General features: G+C 32.3%; 1 protein-coding gene across 1 annotated transcript; it reads right to left on the bottom strand.

The window, feature by feature from the left end:
• Positions 1–8607: 8607 nt before the first annotated feature.
• Positions 8608–10194, bottom strand: LOC122608294 (cyclic dof factor 1-like). The gene is made up of 2 exons (XM_043781384.1): positions 9993–10194; positions 8608–9790 (listed from the first exon to the last, which is right to left on the bottom strand). Exons 1-2 carry the CDS (start codon positions 10107–10109, stop codon positions 8837–8839), a joined length of 1071 nt encoding a protein of 356 aa, XP_043637319.1. The 5' UTR covers positions 10110–10194; the 3' UTR covers positions 8608–8836.
• Between the last annotated feature and the right edge of the window lie 8135 nt (positions 10195–18329).

The raw sequence follows: 18329 nt of genomic DNA on the forward strand, positions 1-18329 counted from the left end.
TTATTTAAAGGTCTAAATTGTTTGATCTAAATTGTTAGATTTAAATTGTTTGATCAAACAATTGTTTTTTAGTTTTGAAGTCGGCGAATGATACAAATCAATAACAATTGGTTTCATCTTATTTGTAACTAATGAATCATTCGGGCCAACATGTAAAAGCGAACAATGTATTTTTTTGGTTTGCGGCTACATGTGATGCGAGAAAAAAAAAAGGGGGATGAATATCATTTTATATAATTAATGTATATATGCGTTTTATAAGTTGTTGATTTTGATTTAGACTTTATTGAATTCGATGAAATAAGTTAGATTTTTGATTTAGACTTTATTGAATTCGATGAAATAAGTTAGTTATTTGATTTAGGCTTTATTGAATTCGACGTTATTTTAAGTCGATTTTGATTTAGTCTTTATTGAATTCGACCTTATTTCAAGTCGTTTTTTGATTTAGTTTTTATTGAATTCGACCTTATTTCAAGTTGGTTTTTGATTTAGTCTTTATTGAATTCAACCTTATTGTATTATTGTATAAGACCTTATTTTAAGATTTTAATTTAGACTTTATTGAATTCGATGAAATAAGTTGTTTTTTTTTTATTTAGTCTTTATTGAATTCGACGTTATTTTAAGTCGATTTTGATTTAGTCTTTATTGAATTCGACCTTATTTCAAGTCGTTTTTTGATTTAGTCTTTATTGAATTCGACCTTATCTTTATTATTATTGAATTCGACCTTATTTTAATAAACACTAAGTATATTAATTCTGCCCAAAAGTGATTTAATATGTTTTGTGTGCCAAAAGGATAATTTGCATGCATAATATACACGATTCTTAATTTTGTGCCCAAAGGTCAAAAGATAAGCGTTGTGTTGCATGACCCTAATGCTCATTTATACTTAGATATTAGTTATTTCTGCCCAAATGTGATGTAACATCTAAGTAGAGCCTTACTTTAGCTTATTGTTTTGGTGTTTACAATAAGCTTACATATCACTAGCTTCATTATAATAATGGTCATAGTCTCATTATTCTAAGGAACATTACTATTAAGCCTACTTATTTTAGCCATTACTTTAGTTCCATTACTATTAAGAGACATTACTTAGTCTGCCTTAGATAGTTAATCATGTCACTATAAGAATATTACTATTAAGTCTACTTATTATAGACATTACTATAATAATCTTCTATCACTTGTATCATAAATTTATATCCTCCTTATTTCCACTATAGTACCTAATTTAGGCATTGAGTCATTTACCGGTGCAAACTTTGCTTCATGAAAAGATTAATTACCTCTAACTCTGGATATGCTAGACCTTGACTATGTCATTCGCCATAATGAACCCACTGCTATTACTGCTAACTTTTGTGCAGCTAAAAAAGCGAATTTTAAGTGGAATAGGGCGAATCGCTTGTCAATTATAATGGTTAAGAACTCCTTAAATCTCAGTATCCGAGGAGATATCACTTCAAGGGAAAGTCTAAAGCGTGCGCAAGTAGCTTAAATACAAAGAAAATAGCAGTATTCATGAACATATAATGAAAATGACTGACATGACTCATAAGCTTTAGAGTCCTAAAAATGGAAGTCTCTGACATCTTTCTTGTATACTTTATAACGACGCATTGCTTGCTCATTTCTACACCTTCAAATATAATTATAACACTGTGAAGGATTAACTGTCGATGAGTGAACTAATAGCAATGTGTGTTCAAGAAAATAGTCGTCTTCAGTTGGGCCAACCTAAAGTTGTCACCTTACTGCCACTGCTAATTCCATTAAGATGAAGGATAATAACAGTAATAATAAGACTTTAAGTACAGTTCAAAAGGGCTAATCATGATGTTATTGCCTCTAGCTTTAAGTCCTTGACGAGCAATCTTAACTACAAATTTTGATTGTGCTCAGATTGCCCTAAATTCAAGGTGTTGCTAGCTAAGAAAGGTAAATTACTTTATGAAATATTTGATTCTTTTATGTTTGATGTATTTATTAATACATGTGTGAGTGATTCTAGTTCTATGGTTCATGTGATTAACTCAACATAAGGATTCCATACAATTCAGAAGCTATCAAATGACCAAAGAAAACTTAGAGTCGGAAGGGTTGATCTATTATATGTCGAAACCATGGAGACTTATGATTTACATATAAATACTTAAAAGTATATTAGACTAGTGGATACCTTATGTGTACCGAGAATTTCTCAGAACCTTGTATCTATTTCTCTAGTCTAAGACCTTGAAAGTTATGTAATAATTCATGGTTACGACGAGATTGCCATTACTCATAATAATGAATTATTTGGTCGTAGTTTCTTGAATGGATTGTTGTATAAGTTAGAACTAGATCATAATTTCTCACAGTCTTTGTTGTCTCTTAATATTGATGACATAACTAAAACAAAGACAAAATCACCTAAATAATTAGAGAATTCCTCCATAATGTGGCATAATCATTTTGGCCACATCTCACGAGTTTGCATGATACGACTCATAAGGATGGAATATTACATTATCTTGACTTTAGTGATTTTGAAACATGTATTCAATGGCTTAAGGGATTAAGAAAGGAGCCACTAGAAGTTCCAACTTGTTGGAAATAATTCACTCTGATGTTAGTGTCCCCTATCCCGCATCCATCTCAAGACATGCATCATTTATTACGTTCATTAACAATTATTCACGTTATGTGCACCTATATTTGATCTGATCCCTTAGAGACTTTTATCGATCTTAAACCTTTGGTTTTAAACCAAATTAATCATAAAATAAAAGTTGTGAGATCAGATAGAGGAGGTGACTATTATGGTTGACATACTGATATTGGTTAAGCTGCCGGTTCTTTCCATAATTTTTTGAAAGGAACAAAACATAAGTAACCAATACACCATATTTGGGTCTCCTCAAAATTTTATGTTGCTAGAAGGAGAAATAGAACCTTAATGGACATGGTAAAAAGTATGTTTGTCAATACTAACTTACCTACTTTCTTTTGGACTGAGGCCTTACACATAGCCATTCATATACTCAATAAGAGTTCCATTAGAATTTGTCCTTAAGACTCTTGGACAAGTAAGAAACTGAGTCTAAAATATATGAACGTATGAGGCTGTTCTGCCAAAGCATAACTCTATAACCCTAACTTAAAGAAACTGGATCCTACATCCTTTACTTGTTTCTTTATCGGTTATTAGTTTTGCTGTCTTTCCTACACTACTAGAATTATTGACACGCATTATGCCACGTTTGTTGAGAACTAAGAGATCAGTGGGAGCACGACAAATCATAACTTAAGATTTGCAGGAAGTAGAAGAAGCGGGGGGAACCATTCGTCGGTTATTATTACTCCTCCGATAACTCCTCTTGTACTCAACGCTGCTCCTAATATCACTGATCCACATTCTCCTAATCAAAATCTTCCTAATCAAGATACTACTAATGATAAAGCATCTTATTACTAATGCTAAAGTATCTTCCTTACTGAACCTGATAATCAACTCAGGAGATCATCTAGGTCATATAAAGGCCATAACTTTTGATGATTTCATAACTTATTTAACTGAAGTTGAGGACATTGGAAAGGTTATTGATCCTATTCCTTATCAAGAAGCCATTAATAGCGATCAGGCCACTTAGTAGTGGAATGAAGCCATGATTTGAGAGCTTAATTCCATATAGCATAATGACTAGTTGCAAAGGGCTTTACTCAAAAAAAAGGAAGGAATCGATTATCAAGAGACCTTATTTCATGTCTCATAAAGAGTACTTAAGGATCATCATGGCAAGATCTCTTTCCTGAATGGAAACTTGCAATAAGACGTATACATGTGGCAACCTGAAGGATTCATTCCAAAAGGTAAAGAGCGCATGGTCTGCAAGTTGAAGAAGTCCATATACGGGTTGAAGCAAGCATCACTAAATTGGTACCTTAAGCTTGATGAAGTCATAAAAGGACAAGACTTCATAAAGAATCAAGTGGATCAATGCACCTATCTCAAGATCAGTGGGAGTAAATTTACAATCCTTGTTTTGCATGTGAATGAATTTATGCTTGCAAGTAACAACTTGGATATGTTGCATGAGTCGAAGCGTTTACTTTTCGCAGAATGTCGACATAAAAGATCTCGGTGATGCCTTTAATGTCACAGGTATCAAAATACATCGGGATAGGCGTAATGATGTTCTAGTTCTTTCTCAAAAGACTTATATTAAACACATCTTAGAACGCAATAACTTGCAACACTACACACCCACTATAGATCTATTAGTAAAATGAGACGTATGTGATTGTTTCCGAAGTCTGAACATTGAGATTAATAAGTAGCAAATGAGGATGATACCTTACTCGTAAGTAGTTAAGAGCATTACATACGCTCTGGTCTGTACTCGTCCAGATATCGCTCATATTGCCGATATGCTTGGGAGTTAAGTTTATAATCCCGGATCAGCATATTGGATAACAGTTAAAAGGTTCTACGATATCTGCTAAGGACCAAAGACTACACATTTACTTATAGAAAAAGAGGTGACATCTTAGAAGTAGTGGGATGTTCTAATTCCAATAAGAAATCTATTTCTTGATATATATATATATATATATATGATTAGCTGACAAACCTATCTTTTGACGGAGTCATAAGTAGAAACTGACTGTAACGTCTATCATGATGTCTGAACGTTCATAATTTCATGTCATCGAACCTAGTCAGTGGACTCGAAAATTGTCAACTTTAGTTATAGACCATTGAAGCTTCACTGTGATTAACTCAGCTACCGTAACTTGCTTGAACAGTAACAGTTCAACTGGCGCTGAAATGTATCTCGATACAAAGTATTTGTTGTATATGAACAGATTGAGGAAAATGTTCTTTGTATTGAGTACATAAGTACACATAATATGCTAATGGATCCAATGACCAAAGGTCTTCCTCCTAAAATCTTCGTAGGACACGTGTCGAAGATAAGACTTATTAAAGGACCTATTATAATAGCATGTTGTACTTATTGGTCATTATTATTAACTTAATGAAAATTTTTCCTCCTTATTCAGATTTTGTTTGTCTATTAGTTACACTTCGAGCTCATAATGGTGTATAGACATTATATAACAAAATTTGTCTTAGTCAATTGATCATTGCTTATTAGTTTTAAATTTGAGTCATAGTTTGACTAGTGGGGGTCCTGAGTTGATGTTCTTCTCTACGACTGTACTTATTGACTATGATTTCAGTTTAAAACAAAATGAGTATTATCCTGGCCAGACTTATTGAATACTCATAGATAAATGATCGCTTGGTCAAGTGGGAGAATGTTGGAACCACGTTAATGTGACCGTCACTAATCGTTTATCATTCGTGATATGATAATTGACGATAACTGAAATCCCTATGTCTAGTAACTATATGATGGACGTATTTACTCTTAAAGACATATTATAGGGTTTCCCATTAGATGATTGGAATTACGGGGACTTATATTACACATACTAAACACCAAGGGATTAAAGTTGTAAATGTTCTCTCTATAAATAGAGAGTCATGTACAAGAATTCTATGTCTAATCTTCCACCTTTTGTGTGTGCATTTTCTCTCCTAAAACTCATATCTCATCTAAATACAATCATTTCGTTTTGGGAACCTGACAATCAATGGCAAACGTTTTTGCTCTTACAAGGTCCTCTAGATCAGGTATTATTATTATTATTATTATTATCATCATTATGTTTACAATACGAATCATAATTATTCCAACATAAAATTGATATCAAAATTGGAATATAGATAAAAATAAGGCGTACGTTGTTAAGGGTAATTGAAAACAATAGTATGGCTATGTTGGTCGACATGTGCTTCCATAAAGAGCCATAGACTTGCTTTTCAAACTAGGCATTATCAACATGACTGAAAAAGGTTTAAAGGGTCGAGATTTCTTTGTTGATGTGGCACATATTAGACCAATCAATGGGTTCTGAAATTGAATAAAACTATAAAGTGAAGTGAACTTTTATTCATATGCAATTTGGGACCACGAAATAACTCGTAGTGGGGTGCACTTTACAACATTGACTATAAACGAGAAACACATACTGGGTGTCGACAGGAATTGAATCCTGGACTTCACTCAAGAAAGAACTAATTAGAGCCTCTAACAAGTAGGCTAGCTAGCTAATCCAACATTCCTAAATAAACTGTTATGACATAAGTACATGTTATTCTTCCAGCCATAGAAGTTGGAAAAGTAGTTCATATCATTGGGATCACCTTATACTTGGAACATCTGAAGGACTGAAACTATACAATATATATATATTGTTACATTGGACTTATTCCAAGAAAAACAAAGATACATATTGATATAAATGTTACAAAAGAGAATTTGACCAATATAATCTGTATTATGAACTCCAGAGGGAATAATTGTTGTAAAAACTAGTCTCTAAATCGAAGTTTGCATTCCTCCCCTGGGCCTCACTTGGTTTGGAAATATGCAAAGCAATAGGTTGTAGTTAAATTTCATCACTTTTTTGAAACTTCCTCAAAGGAAGGTGTTGGCGAGTGAGTGTTTGGTTACTAAAATGGAGAACTTAATTATAGTCACGTGTCTTTTTCAGTAGATTAATTTAATGATCACACCATAAAAGCATGCATTAGACATCTCCAATAATAATGAAATAAAAGTTGACCAGGAAAGTAGGTCTTCCTTAAGAATGAATAGTAATTGAGAATATTAATTGTAATCTTTATCATGATTAGTCGTTGATTATTATGAATATGAATAGGAATTGCAGCAAAATCTTGTAAAACTCTAATGAAAAGTGATCATGTCTGCAGTCCACATGCATCACTAGATGACTAAAACCCACAACAAGCTCCGATTTTCTAGAATTCGATCCTGTGAAGGAAAATTAACAGAATTGATAAAGTCCATACATACTTCAATCAATCATCTTATATGTAAATAGAACCAAGCAAGATTCTATCTCAAACGGGTCAAATAACTCAGTTAAATAAACTAGGGAATTGCCTTGATCGAATGGGTCAAACCAGTTAAAAGTTTCACTAAGTCTAATTGTTGCACCCATAATCCTATTCCATTAAATATTACTTGTTTATTGTACTTTTTAAATGAACCAGATGCGTTTGTGGGTCAAGCTTAATCAAGAATCGAAGATATATTGTAATTTGTCAAGTACGACGAAAATTGATGACTATAGACTTCACTTATTTGTACATCTTTTGGGGGGCTCCTACAAGCTTTTAGTTTTGTAGATAAGAACCTTTTTTCTTTATAAAGATGCTTTTTCTAACATCATCTATAGCTGGGCTGCCATGGACCAAGCTTCTCAAATAAGTCATATCGACATGACAACATAAAACATTTTAGAGATATTTTTCGTAATGAGCGGCTACAATTGATCAACAAAGCTCTAAAGTGAAATGAACTTTAACTGCCTACATATGAAAAGGACCAAAAACTTTTTAACATATTGATAATGGAAGGTGGGAAAACCAAATAAAGGCAAGAAATGTCGATATCTATATATACTAATAAGTAGAGATATGGCATTACATGCATTTTGGGACCATAAGACAACTCATCTTATATAGAAAATGTGGCTTGAAATTGTTGCGGGCATACAAATATCATTGATGTTTTTGTATGGCCATTTCTCATGTGGTACACCTTTCTTTTGGGGAATGATATAAGCTACAACCAAATTTAGAAATTCACAACAATACCTGCATCATTCAGTATTCTGTGTATTAAAATTTATATTTTTGTATTCTGTTCATTAAAATTTATACTTTTGTTGTAGATTGCTACAGTACTTTTGTTATAGATGGCTGCTTTCTGTTGGATGAGTATCACTTTCCATTTCTTCTATTTGGCATGCCCACCAAGAGTAATAAAACATTTAGTTTACCATATTATATTCTTACTTTTTCTTTTTACATACTTAATATCCGTATCAGTATGAGTATGGACAAGTCTTTTTCTAGCTAAATGAAATGTAATCTAATTGTCTATAATCACAGAACAAAAATGTGTTCCAAAACTAACTGTTTGGTATTGTGTATCATTGATTCACTGGTTGTGGTAACATGTTTTATGTCTGATGCTTATGATGATTATATACCTACAATCGACTTTGGACCCCAATTGATGATAGAATAACTAGTACCGCCACCATGTGACTACATGGTCTCACAAATCACAGGTTCAAACGTTACCAAAGGCAAAGGGAGAAACTATATATATCTTGTGACCCATGTAGTGTGAGAATGGCGAGTCACCGGGTATGACTTCTATGCGGTGTGCACTTTGGATACCAAGACAGTACATGGGACTAGAGAGTTCCCATCCATTTCCCTTTTTTTTCCAATAGGCTTTGGACTAGAATTGATTTCAAATACTTGACTCTTTTATTTTTATTGTACAACTTACACAATACCATGATGTTCATATTAGCTAAAAGTACCTTTCTAGAATAAAAAGTACGTCTGGCGGGCCTGTAGTTAGATTGGCGTTTGTAAGTAGAGTTGCTTGATGTAAGGATGAACATGTTAGTTAAGAAATTTATTAAATGAAAAACAGTCACTTTTAGAGAATAAAAAAGGATTGTATTATTTTATATAAGACCAACAAAATTGGAACATCTAAAGCTATACAGACAGTAAATTCTGTTTTACATTAAGGTATTACTAACTAATTAATAACAAAAACACCTATCTTAGACAGTGTTACAACTGCAAACTCGAAACCTTTATAACCTGTACAAAACTCTAACGAAAATTGAGTATTCGATCGGCTTAAAAAAAGGATCATTTTCAGGCTCTTTCTTGGAAGCAGAGTGACCTAGACAAAGCAGCAGGATTAGCCAGCAACGCTGGAGAAGTATGACTGACTAGGGGCGTCTTGTTTTCTTCACCTTTTGATTGGAAAGCCATAAACATCCCTCGAGTGCTAATATTTTCGCCGTTGATACCAAGTGTTGACAATATAGAACTCCTTGCAGCCTCATCAGGATCGTCTATTCTAAGCGTCTTAGGAGTCAAAACCGAATTCTTCTTTTGTTTCTTTGGCTCTTCACAACAATTTGGATTTACTAATTCCCCGTCTCTTGAACGTTTTCCTAAATTTGTCAAGTTTTCGATTTGTGTATTAGGTGATGATATTGGTAACCAAGGAATATAATTCCAATACGGTATTGTAGAGTATCCTGTTGAATTCCATTGATTATATGGCCACAGAACCCCCGGAATACAATGTCCATGAGGATAGAATCCATTTCCATGGGGCGTATATCCAGTTACTGAATTACAAGTAGTCACTGTGGATCCACTGGAACAATCATCTCCATTGTCTTTCTCTCTACAAGAAACCGCATTATTACCAACAATTTGCAAATCAACACCCAAGAAAACATTCTGAGATGTAGAAATCTTATGTTTTCGGCGACCTGCTCCAATCGACATATTCCTCATAGACCCACCTGCAGTCCAATACCTTTGGCAGGTCTTGCAAAAATGCCGAGGCTGTTTCACATTATAATTATTATAGTAACAAAACTTTGTGTCCATACTATTACAACGAGGACAGGGGATTAGTTTATCCGGCTTTTTCAAGGATTCATGTTGCGAATTCATTGCATCACCTTCTGATTGATCGTTTTTTGCTGTATATGTATCTTCAGAGAATGCGATTTTCGCGTTTCCATCTACTGACTCCACAGTTTCCTTCATTGATAAACCCCCTTCTTGATAATTTTGTGTTACTTGATCCTGTAAAAATGCAAGACATATATTAGCATATTTTAAGTAACATTTTATATAAAAAAAAAAAAAAAATTAGAAAGCAGACTGGTAACAAGTTGTGTCGCTACCTTTTTTATAACTATACATATATAAATTTCTTAAATGAAAAATACATATGTTATGTATCAAGTATGTGATTTAATTGGTTTACAAGCTATAAAATACATACCTCTGCTTGTGAATATTCTGTGCTGGTTCTACTTGTTTTTATATCATGACTACCATCAGTAAACTTGGTACTCTTATGACATGTTATGTTCATGCCAAACAATTTGATGCCATCCATCAAATGAAATATGCAAAACAAATTAAAAGTGATATATACGTTTAACTAGTTGTGTTTGAGAAAAAAAGGTGGGAGTGTTTGAGTATTTGTTGGCTAATGATAAAGGTCTATGAAACAACCAAGGGGGTGTTTTATAAGGGTCGTGAATAATAAATATTACTAATTGATTTACAAGTATTATTTATTATTTATTATTGCATAAAATGGTAATATTGCTGATCCAAACACTTTTACTCGTATCATAACAAAAAGTACCTTGACCCCTTGATCAATATAAAAGTACCTTGACCCTTTAAATGATGGAGCACTTCGTTTAAAGTGACATACAGGATATTGATAAACTCGACATATTTTTACCATTTACATCAAATTTTGTTTTATCCATTTATACATTCTATAATAACTTGCTTGTATTAACTATAGATGGTAGAAATATATTGCGAGATTATAACATCTTTACATATATGAGGTTTTTCTTCTTTGAACAAAGACAAACTTTCAAACTTTTCCATGAAATAGATTAATATTATTAACAAGTGTAATAGAATTAACTTGTTAAACGTTAAAAAAACTCATATCATACCCGGTTTCTTACTTTTTTTCCATTTTCATTTTTGCTACTCGTATTAGATACCGCAAGTGTGTTTCATGTGAGGGAATTGATAACTTGTTTCATGTGTGTTAAAATACAAACTTTGGTAATTTACAACAATACATGCTTTACATAGTTGTACACTATATAATAAAATATGTATTTTTGTTGTAGATGGTTAAATTATGTTATAGATATATCACTCTCTTAATTTATTCCATATTATATATTTCATATCTCTGAACATAGATAGGGTGTACAATGACAAAAATACCATTCAATTATCTTTTGGGCTACTTGACGACATGACTAGCGGTAGTCAGCTCCAAGTATGATACGAGTGTGAATTTGCAAACTATGGGCATCATTAAAGTAATTTCGATCATGTAGATATGAAATCAATAATCTTGACAAAACTATATGTACTATTTAAGTATCTTACCCTAATACGGAGTATTGATTAAATATTAAAAAAATGGAACTTTGTAAAGATAATGAAAGGGCAAAAGGTGGAGGAGTCCACGTGTGAAATTTGTGAGCCACAAGTATATGTTGTGGCCTAAATATGTTTGCACCGAAGTATGGATGGGTACTTTTTGCTTGCATGGAAATACGTGAACCTGTCCAAATGTGAGTGTGGCGTACAAAGCTACAAAAGGGATATATGTAATATCTAAATTATTACGAGTATATTATAAACGAATGGGTTTCCTCTCAAGTCATCGAGGATCTTGACCATTGATTGAAAATCAAATGTTAAAATTTAATTATTATTATTAAATTTTGGCTTTTGATTTTCAATCAAGGGAAATCAAGGGCCAAAATTCTCTTAACTTGACTAGTTAAATTGGAAGAACTTGAGAGAATCCTCTTCCTATTATAAAACGGTATCACTTTCAAATATATCGTAATTTGATCTACATATTTGGCCACTAAAAAAAATTTGTTTGTTCACACTTGGTTATAAAAAATATGAAAAAATTTATAAATTTAATCACATATAAAAATATGTAAAAAAATTACATTTAGAAGTGTAAATAAATTTTAAAAGTTATAATTTTTTCACACCTATAAGTGTGTAAATAAAATGTTAACACTTAAAAAGTGTGAACAAATGTTAAGTATTTTCACACTTAAAAGTATGAAAGTTAATTTGTAACACATGATTCTTCACACTCTCCATGTGTGAAGAAAACATGTGTTACAAATTAACTTTCACACTCTTGAGTGTGAACAATTGATATCATTTTACACACTTGAAAATGTGAAGTTTTTATTTTCACATGTATAAGTGTGTAGATATTGTGATTTTTTAAATTTCTTCACACTTTTAAATATAAAGTTATTTCCAGACACTTTTAAATGTGATTTAATTAACAAAATTTTTCACACTTTTAAAAGTACGGAAAAATCACTCCATTAGCTATAACCTTTCACATTTTTACCACTTTTAAGTACTCACTTTTTTTTTTTATTATTAACATGGGATGTAACCTTTATAAAACTTGTGAAAGTGTGTTCTCACTCTTCCTTTACCTATAATAACCGGTTACAGATATGATGTGGCATAAATTGCCATATAAGAATTGTTTCATCTGCTTATTTTTATCCAATTAACTTCCCACCACCAACCTGTTCTATTATTAAAAAAAAAAAAAAACCTAGCACACAACATTCAATGAAGGAGAAAAAATATTAAATTCTAAATTTCCTGCAAAAAGGTTTATAATTTTTTATTTTTATATCAATCTTAAACACATATAATATTTGTTTTTTGGGGTTTTGTAAGAAAATTTTTTTTTTTGGTTACAGGGGAATAAAATGGATGAACAACCTTCTAAAACACGTATAAGACTACATTATGATGGAGTGTTTATTGGTAGCCCTTTGGGATATCTCAACAGTAAGGAAAAAGACATGGGCGAACTTGACTTGGCTGGTATGACTTTTATGAATTTAAGGTTATTGTTGAGAAACTTAGTAATACTTTATGCAATAAGTTGTACTATGTTGTACCCGGTAAAGGTTTAAATAATGGTGTCAGGACTTTCAAAAATAGGGATGATATGGATAAATGTGCTAAGTATGGTCTAAAGAGTAATTGTGTAATTGATATTTATGTGGACCATTTTGATGCTGATTTGGCTAGTGTATTAGATAAGTTAGAGGATGATGTTAGTGATGAGAATAAGAATGAGAGTGAGAATGTTAGTGATTCTGACGAGGATTATGAGATGCCCGCATATGAGTATACAGATGAAGATGAAGATGAAGATGAAATTGCTTCATTAGATCATTTGTCTGAAGGTGAGGAAGAAATACTTGATGTTAGGACCAATAGGCCAAAAAGTAATGTTGCTGATGATGGATTCTTGACTGAAGTATGTGATGCTTATGATAGAGAGAAAATTGTTGAAAATGAGTATGATTCTGAAGAAGAATGTTGCACTGGTGAGGATAAGGATATAGTGGGTGACAACTTACCTATTCATAATCCTGACATTAAATGGCATAAGATGCATCTCGTTCCTGGTGAAAAATATGAAAGTCCTCAACAGTTGAAAAGGGCTATCATTTTCTATGCTCTTGCGAATGGTTATAAGTTATGGTTCAAGAGAAATGATTATAAGAAGGTTTGTGTCAAATGTTGTAAAGATGCTAAAGGAGAAGAGGGATGCAATTTTCACTTGTGGGCTTCATATATGCAGAATGAACAAACTTTCCATGTGTGTATGGCAAAAAGATAATTAGGAATCCAAGTATAAAGTTGAGGCAAATAAAAGAGAAAATGATGAAGAAATACAAATGCAGATTGAGTATTAATCAATGCAAACAGGCCAAACAAAAGGCTTTAGATGGACTTGAGACATGCCTACAAGCTCATTATGCCAAGTTATGGGCATATGGAAACGAGATTGTCAAAACAAATCCTGGGAGTACTGTGAAAGTAAAAGTTAATACCATGCCTGATGGGAAGAAATATTTTGAAGGGTTTTACGTTCGTTTTAAAGGGCTTAGAGATGGATGGTTAGAAGGTTGTAGAAGGGTACTTGGCTTGGATGGTTGTTTTTTGAAGACTATATGCAAAGGCGAGTTGTTATCTACTATAGGGAGAGATGCAAACAACCAGATTTACCCGGTTGCACGGGCAGTTGTGACAGTTGAAAATAAAGAAAACTGGAAGTGGTTTATGGAGTACTTGTTGGAACCACTTTAAATGTGATCGTCACTGATCGTTTATCATTCGTGATATGATAATTGACGATAACTGAAATCCCTATGTCTAGTAACTATACGATGGGCGTATTTACTTTTAAAGACATATTATAGGGTTTTCCATTAGATGATTGGAACTACGGGGACTTATATTGCACATACTAAACACCAGGGGCTAAGTTGTAAATGTTCTCTCTATAAATAGAGAGCCATGTACAACATTCTTAACCCTAATCTTCCATCTAATTTTTGTGTGTGTTTCTCTCCTAAATTCTCAATCTCATCTTAATACAATCATCTCGTTTTGGGAGCCCGACATCAATGGCAAACATTATGCTCTTACAAGGTCCAATAGATCGCCAGGTACACATTATTATTATCATGTTTTCATTATGTTTACAATACGAATCATATTAATTCCAACAAGTGGTATCAGAGACAAATGGTTTGTAACCGATCTAATGATTTGTATTTGTAACTTTTTGTTCCGTAGATTCTCTGGATCTGGTATTGAAATTATGATCTTGATAATGGATGAATCCATTTTTTGTTTTACCTGCCGCCGCAAAACCATAAGCAACCAAAACATATGATATCATGAATTATATTAACAAGTGTTAGATATAATATTATATCTTTACCATATGATTTAACCGAGAAGCAAACAAGACTTTTGTTTCTTTAATTCTTTAAAAAATTTGTTTGACTTTTCGGGGGCTAAATAAGAAAAATCACATTAATTGTTTTGGTTGATTTCGACCGAGAGCCAAGAATAGTGTTGATTCTTATTTGCGGCTGTCATTCTTATTATACTGATAATATATTATATATGTGATATTTAATTATTGAATTCGACATTATTCTAAGTCGATTTTGATTTACACTTTTGAATTCGATGAAATAAGTTGTTTTTTGATTTAGACTTTATTGAATTCGATGAAATAAGTTGTTTTTTGATTTAGGCTTTATTGAATTCGACATTATTTTAAGTCGATTTTTATTTAGTCTTTATTGAATTCGACCTTATTTCAAGTCGTTTTTTGATTTAGTCTTTATTGAACTCGACCTTATTTCAAGTCGTTTTTTGATTTAGTCTTTATTGAATTCGACCTTATTTCAAGTCGTTTTTTGATTTAGTGTTCATTGAATTCGACCTTATTTTTTATTACTGAATTCGACCTAAATTGTCGCTTTTGATTTAGTCTTTATTGAATTCGACCTTAATTGTCGATTTTAATTTAGTCCTTATTGAATTCGACCTTACATATACTTAAGTCGAGATCAACCTTAATTAATTTTCTCTTGTCAGAGTTCGACTTGCTTAATCTAGCTATAAAAGTTGAGTTCGACTATAAGGTAGGTTGACTTCAAAAGTTCATGATTGACTCAGTATCCATGACCAATAATTATTATACTTATTGTCAGAAATCTTCAAACATATACTAGTTGAATATGGTTTATTAATTAACAATACATTGTGATATTTCAACTATGAATAAAATATGTTTTGAACTTATATCATATAATTTGAGTTCGACTACTAATGTGTTGATCTCGACCTCATTCATTTTTGCTAAAAATCAAGACCAACTTTTATTGATTTCGACCTTGTCAAGTTAAATCATAACTCGTTGAGTTCTTCTTATCAGATATGATTTTTCCTTTAAAAAAAAGGGGAAAATAAAAATAAAAATTTTATGGCAAAATTTGTCCCTAAAATTTTGACCCCATAATTTAGGGGCTTCGCACTAATGTATATAGTTTTATCATTTGTGCCCAAAGGTCAAATGTAATTCTCATGTTGTGATTTTTCCTTTTACATAATGAACACTAAGTATATTAATTCTGCTCAAAGGTGATTTAATATGTTTTGTGTGTCAAAAGGACTATTTGCATGCATAATATACACGATTCTTAACTTTGTGCCCAAAGGTCAAAAGATAAGCGTTGTGTTGCATTACCTTAATGCTCATATACACTTAGATATTAGTTATTTCTGCCCAAAGGTGATGTAACATCTAAGTAGAGCTTTACTTTAGCCTATTGTTTTGGTGTTTACAATATGCTTAATATCACTAGCTTCATTACTATAATGGTCATAATCTCATTATTTTAGAAACATTACTATTAGCCCCACTTATTTTAGGGATTACTTTAGTTCCATTATGTTTAAAGACGTTACTTAGTTTGCCTTAGATAGCTAATTATGTCACTATAACTTTATTACTATTATGCCTACTTATTTTAGGCATTACTATTATAATCTTCTATTACTTGTATCATAATTTATATCCTCTTTATTTTCACTGTAGTACCTAACTTAGGCATTGAGCCACTTATTGATGCAAACTTTGCTTTATAAAAGGTTAATTACTTCTAACTTTGGAGATGCTAGACCTTGACCATGTCATTCGCCATAATGAACCTACTGCTATTACTGCTAACTTTTCCGCAGCTCAAAAAAGCAAATTTTAAGAAAGTGGGATAGGGTGAATCACTTGTCACTAATGATGGTCAATAACTTCAACAATCATAGTATCTGAGAGAATGTATAAGGAGTTTGCAAGTAGCTTAAATACAAAGGAAATAACAATGTTTGTGAACAAATAATGTAGATGACTGACATGACTCATAAGCTTAAGAGTCCTAAAATGAAAGTCTTAGACAATTTTCTTGTGTATTTTATAATAATTTCATTGCTTGCTCATTTCGATACCTTCAAAATTAGATATAATGCTATGAAGGATAAATGGTCGATGAATAAACTGAAATAGCAATGTGTGTGCAAGAAAATGGTCGCCTTAAGTTGGGCCAACCTAAAGTTATTCACCTTACTACCACTGCTAATTCCATTAAGAGGAAGGATAATAACAGTAATAATAAGACTTTAAGTACAATTCAAAAGGGCTAATCATGGTGCTATTGCCTCTAGCTTTAAGTCCTTGACTATCAATCCTAACTGCAAATTTTGATTGTGCTCAGATTGCCCTAAATTCAAGGTGTTGCTAGCTAAGAAAGGTAAATTACTTTATGAAATATTTGATTCTTTTATGTTTGATGTATCTATTAATACATGTGTGAGTGATTTTAGTTCTATGGTTCATGTGATTAACTCAACATAAGGATTCCATACAATTCAGAAGCTATCAAATGACCAAAATAAACTTAGAGTCGGAAGGGTTGATCTATTATATGTCGAAACCATAGAGACTTATGATTTACATATAAATACTTAAAAATATATTAGACTAGTGGATACCTTATGTGTACCGAGAATTTCTCGGAACCTTGTATCTATTTCTCTAGTCTAAGACCTTGAAAGTTATGTAATAATTCATGGTTACAACGAGATTGCCATTACTCATAATAATGAATTCTTTGGTCGTAGTTTCTTGGATGTATTGTTGTATAAGTTAGAACTAGATCATAATTTCTTACAGTCTTTGTCGTCTCCTAATATTGATGACATAACTAAAACAAAGACAAAATCACTTAAATAATTAGAAAATTCCTCCATAATGTGGCATAAACATTTTGGCCACATCTCACGAGTTTGCATGATACGACTCATAAGGATGGAATATTACATTATCTTGACTTTAGTGATTTTGAAACATGTATTCAATGGCTTAAAGGATTAAGAAAGGAGCCACTAGAAGTTCCAACTTGTTGGAAATAATTCACTCTGATGTTAGTGTCCCCTATCCCACATCCATCTCAAGACATGCATCATTTATTAGAATCATTAACGATTATTCACGTTATATGCACCTATATTTGATCTAAACCCTTAGAGACTTTTATTGATCTTAAATCTTTGGTTCTAAACTAATTTGATCGTAAAAATAAAAAGTTGTCAAATCAGATAGAGAAGGTGAGTATTATGGTTGACATACTGATATTGGTTAAGCTCCTAATTCTTTCCATTATAAGTAACCAATACACCATATTTGGTTCTCCTCAACAGAATTTTATGTTGCTAAAAGGAGAAATAGAACCTTAATGGACATGGTGAAAAGTATATTTGTCAACACTAACTTACCTACTTTCCTTTGGACTGAGGTCTTATGCACAGCTGGTCATATACTCAATAAGAGTTCCATTAGAATCTGTCCTTAAGACTCCTGGACAGAAAGGAAACTGAGTCCAAAATATATGAACGAATGAGGCTGTACTGCCAAAGCATAACTCTATGACCCTAACTTAAAAGAATCGGGATCCTAAAACTCTTACGTGTTTCTTTATCGGTTATCTTGATAATTCAAAAGGTTACCGATTGTACTGTCCTTCTCACACTACTATCATTATTGACATGCATCATGTCACATTTCTCGAGAACTTGGAGATCAGTGAGAGCACGACAAATCATAACTTGGATTTGCAAGAAGTACAAAAAGCGGGGGGAACCACTC

The sequence above is a fragment of the Erigeron canadensis genome, chromosome 7, assembly GCF_010389155.1.
Source record: "Erigeron canadensis isolate Cc75 chromosome 7, C_canadensis_v1, whole genome shotgun sequence".
NCBI lineage: Eukaryota > Viridiplantae > Streptophyta > Magnoliopsida > Asterales > Asteraceae > Erigeron > Erigeron canadensis.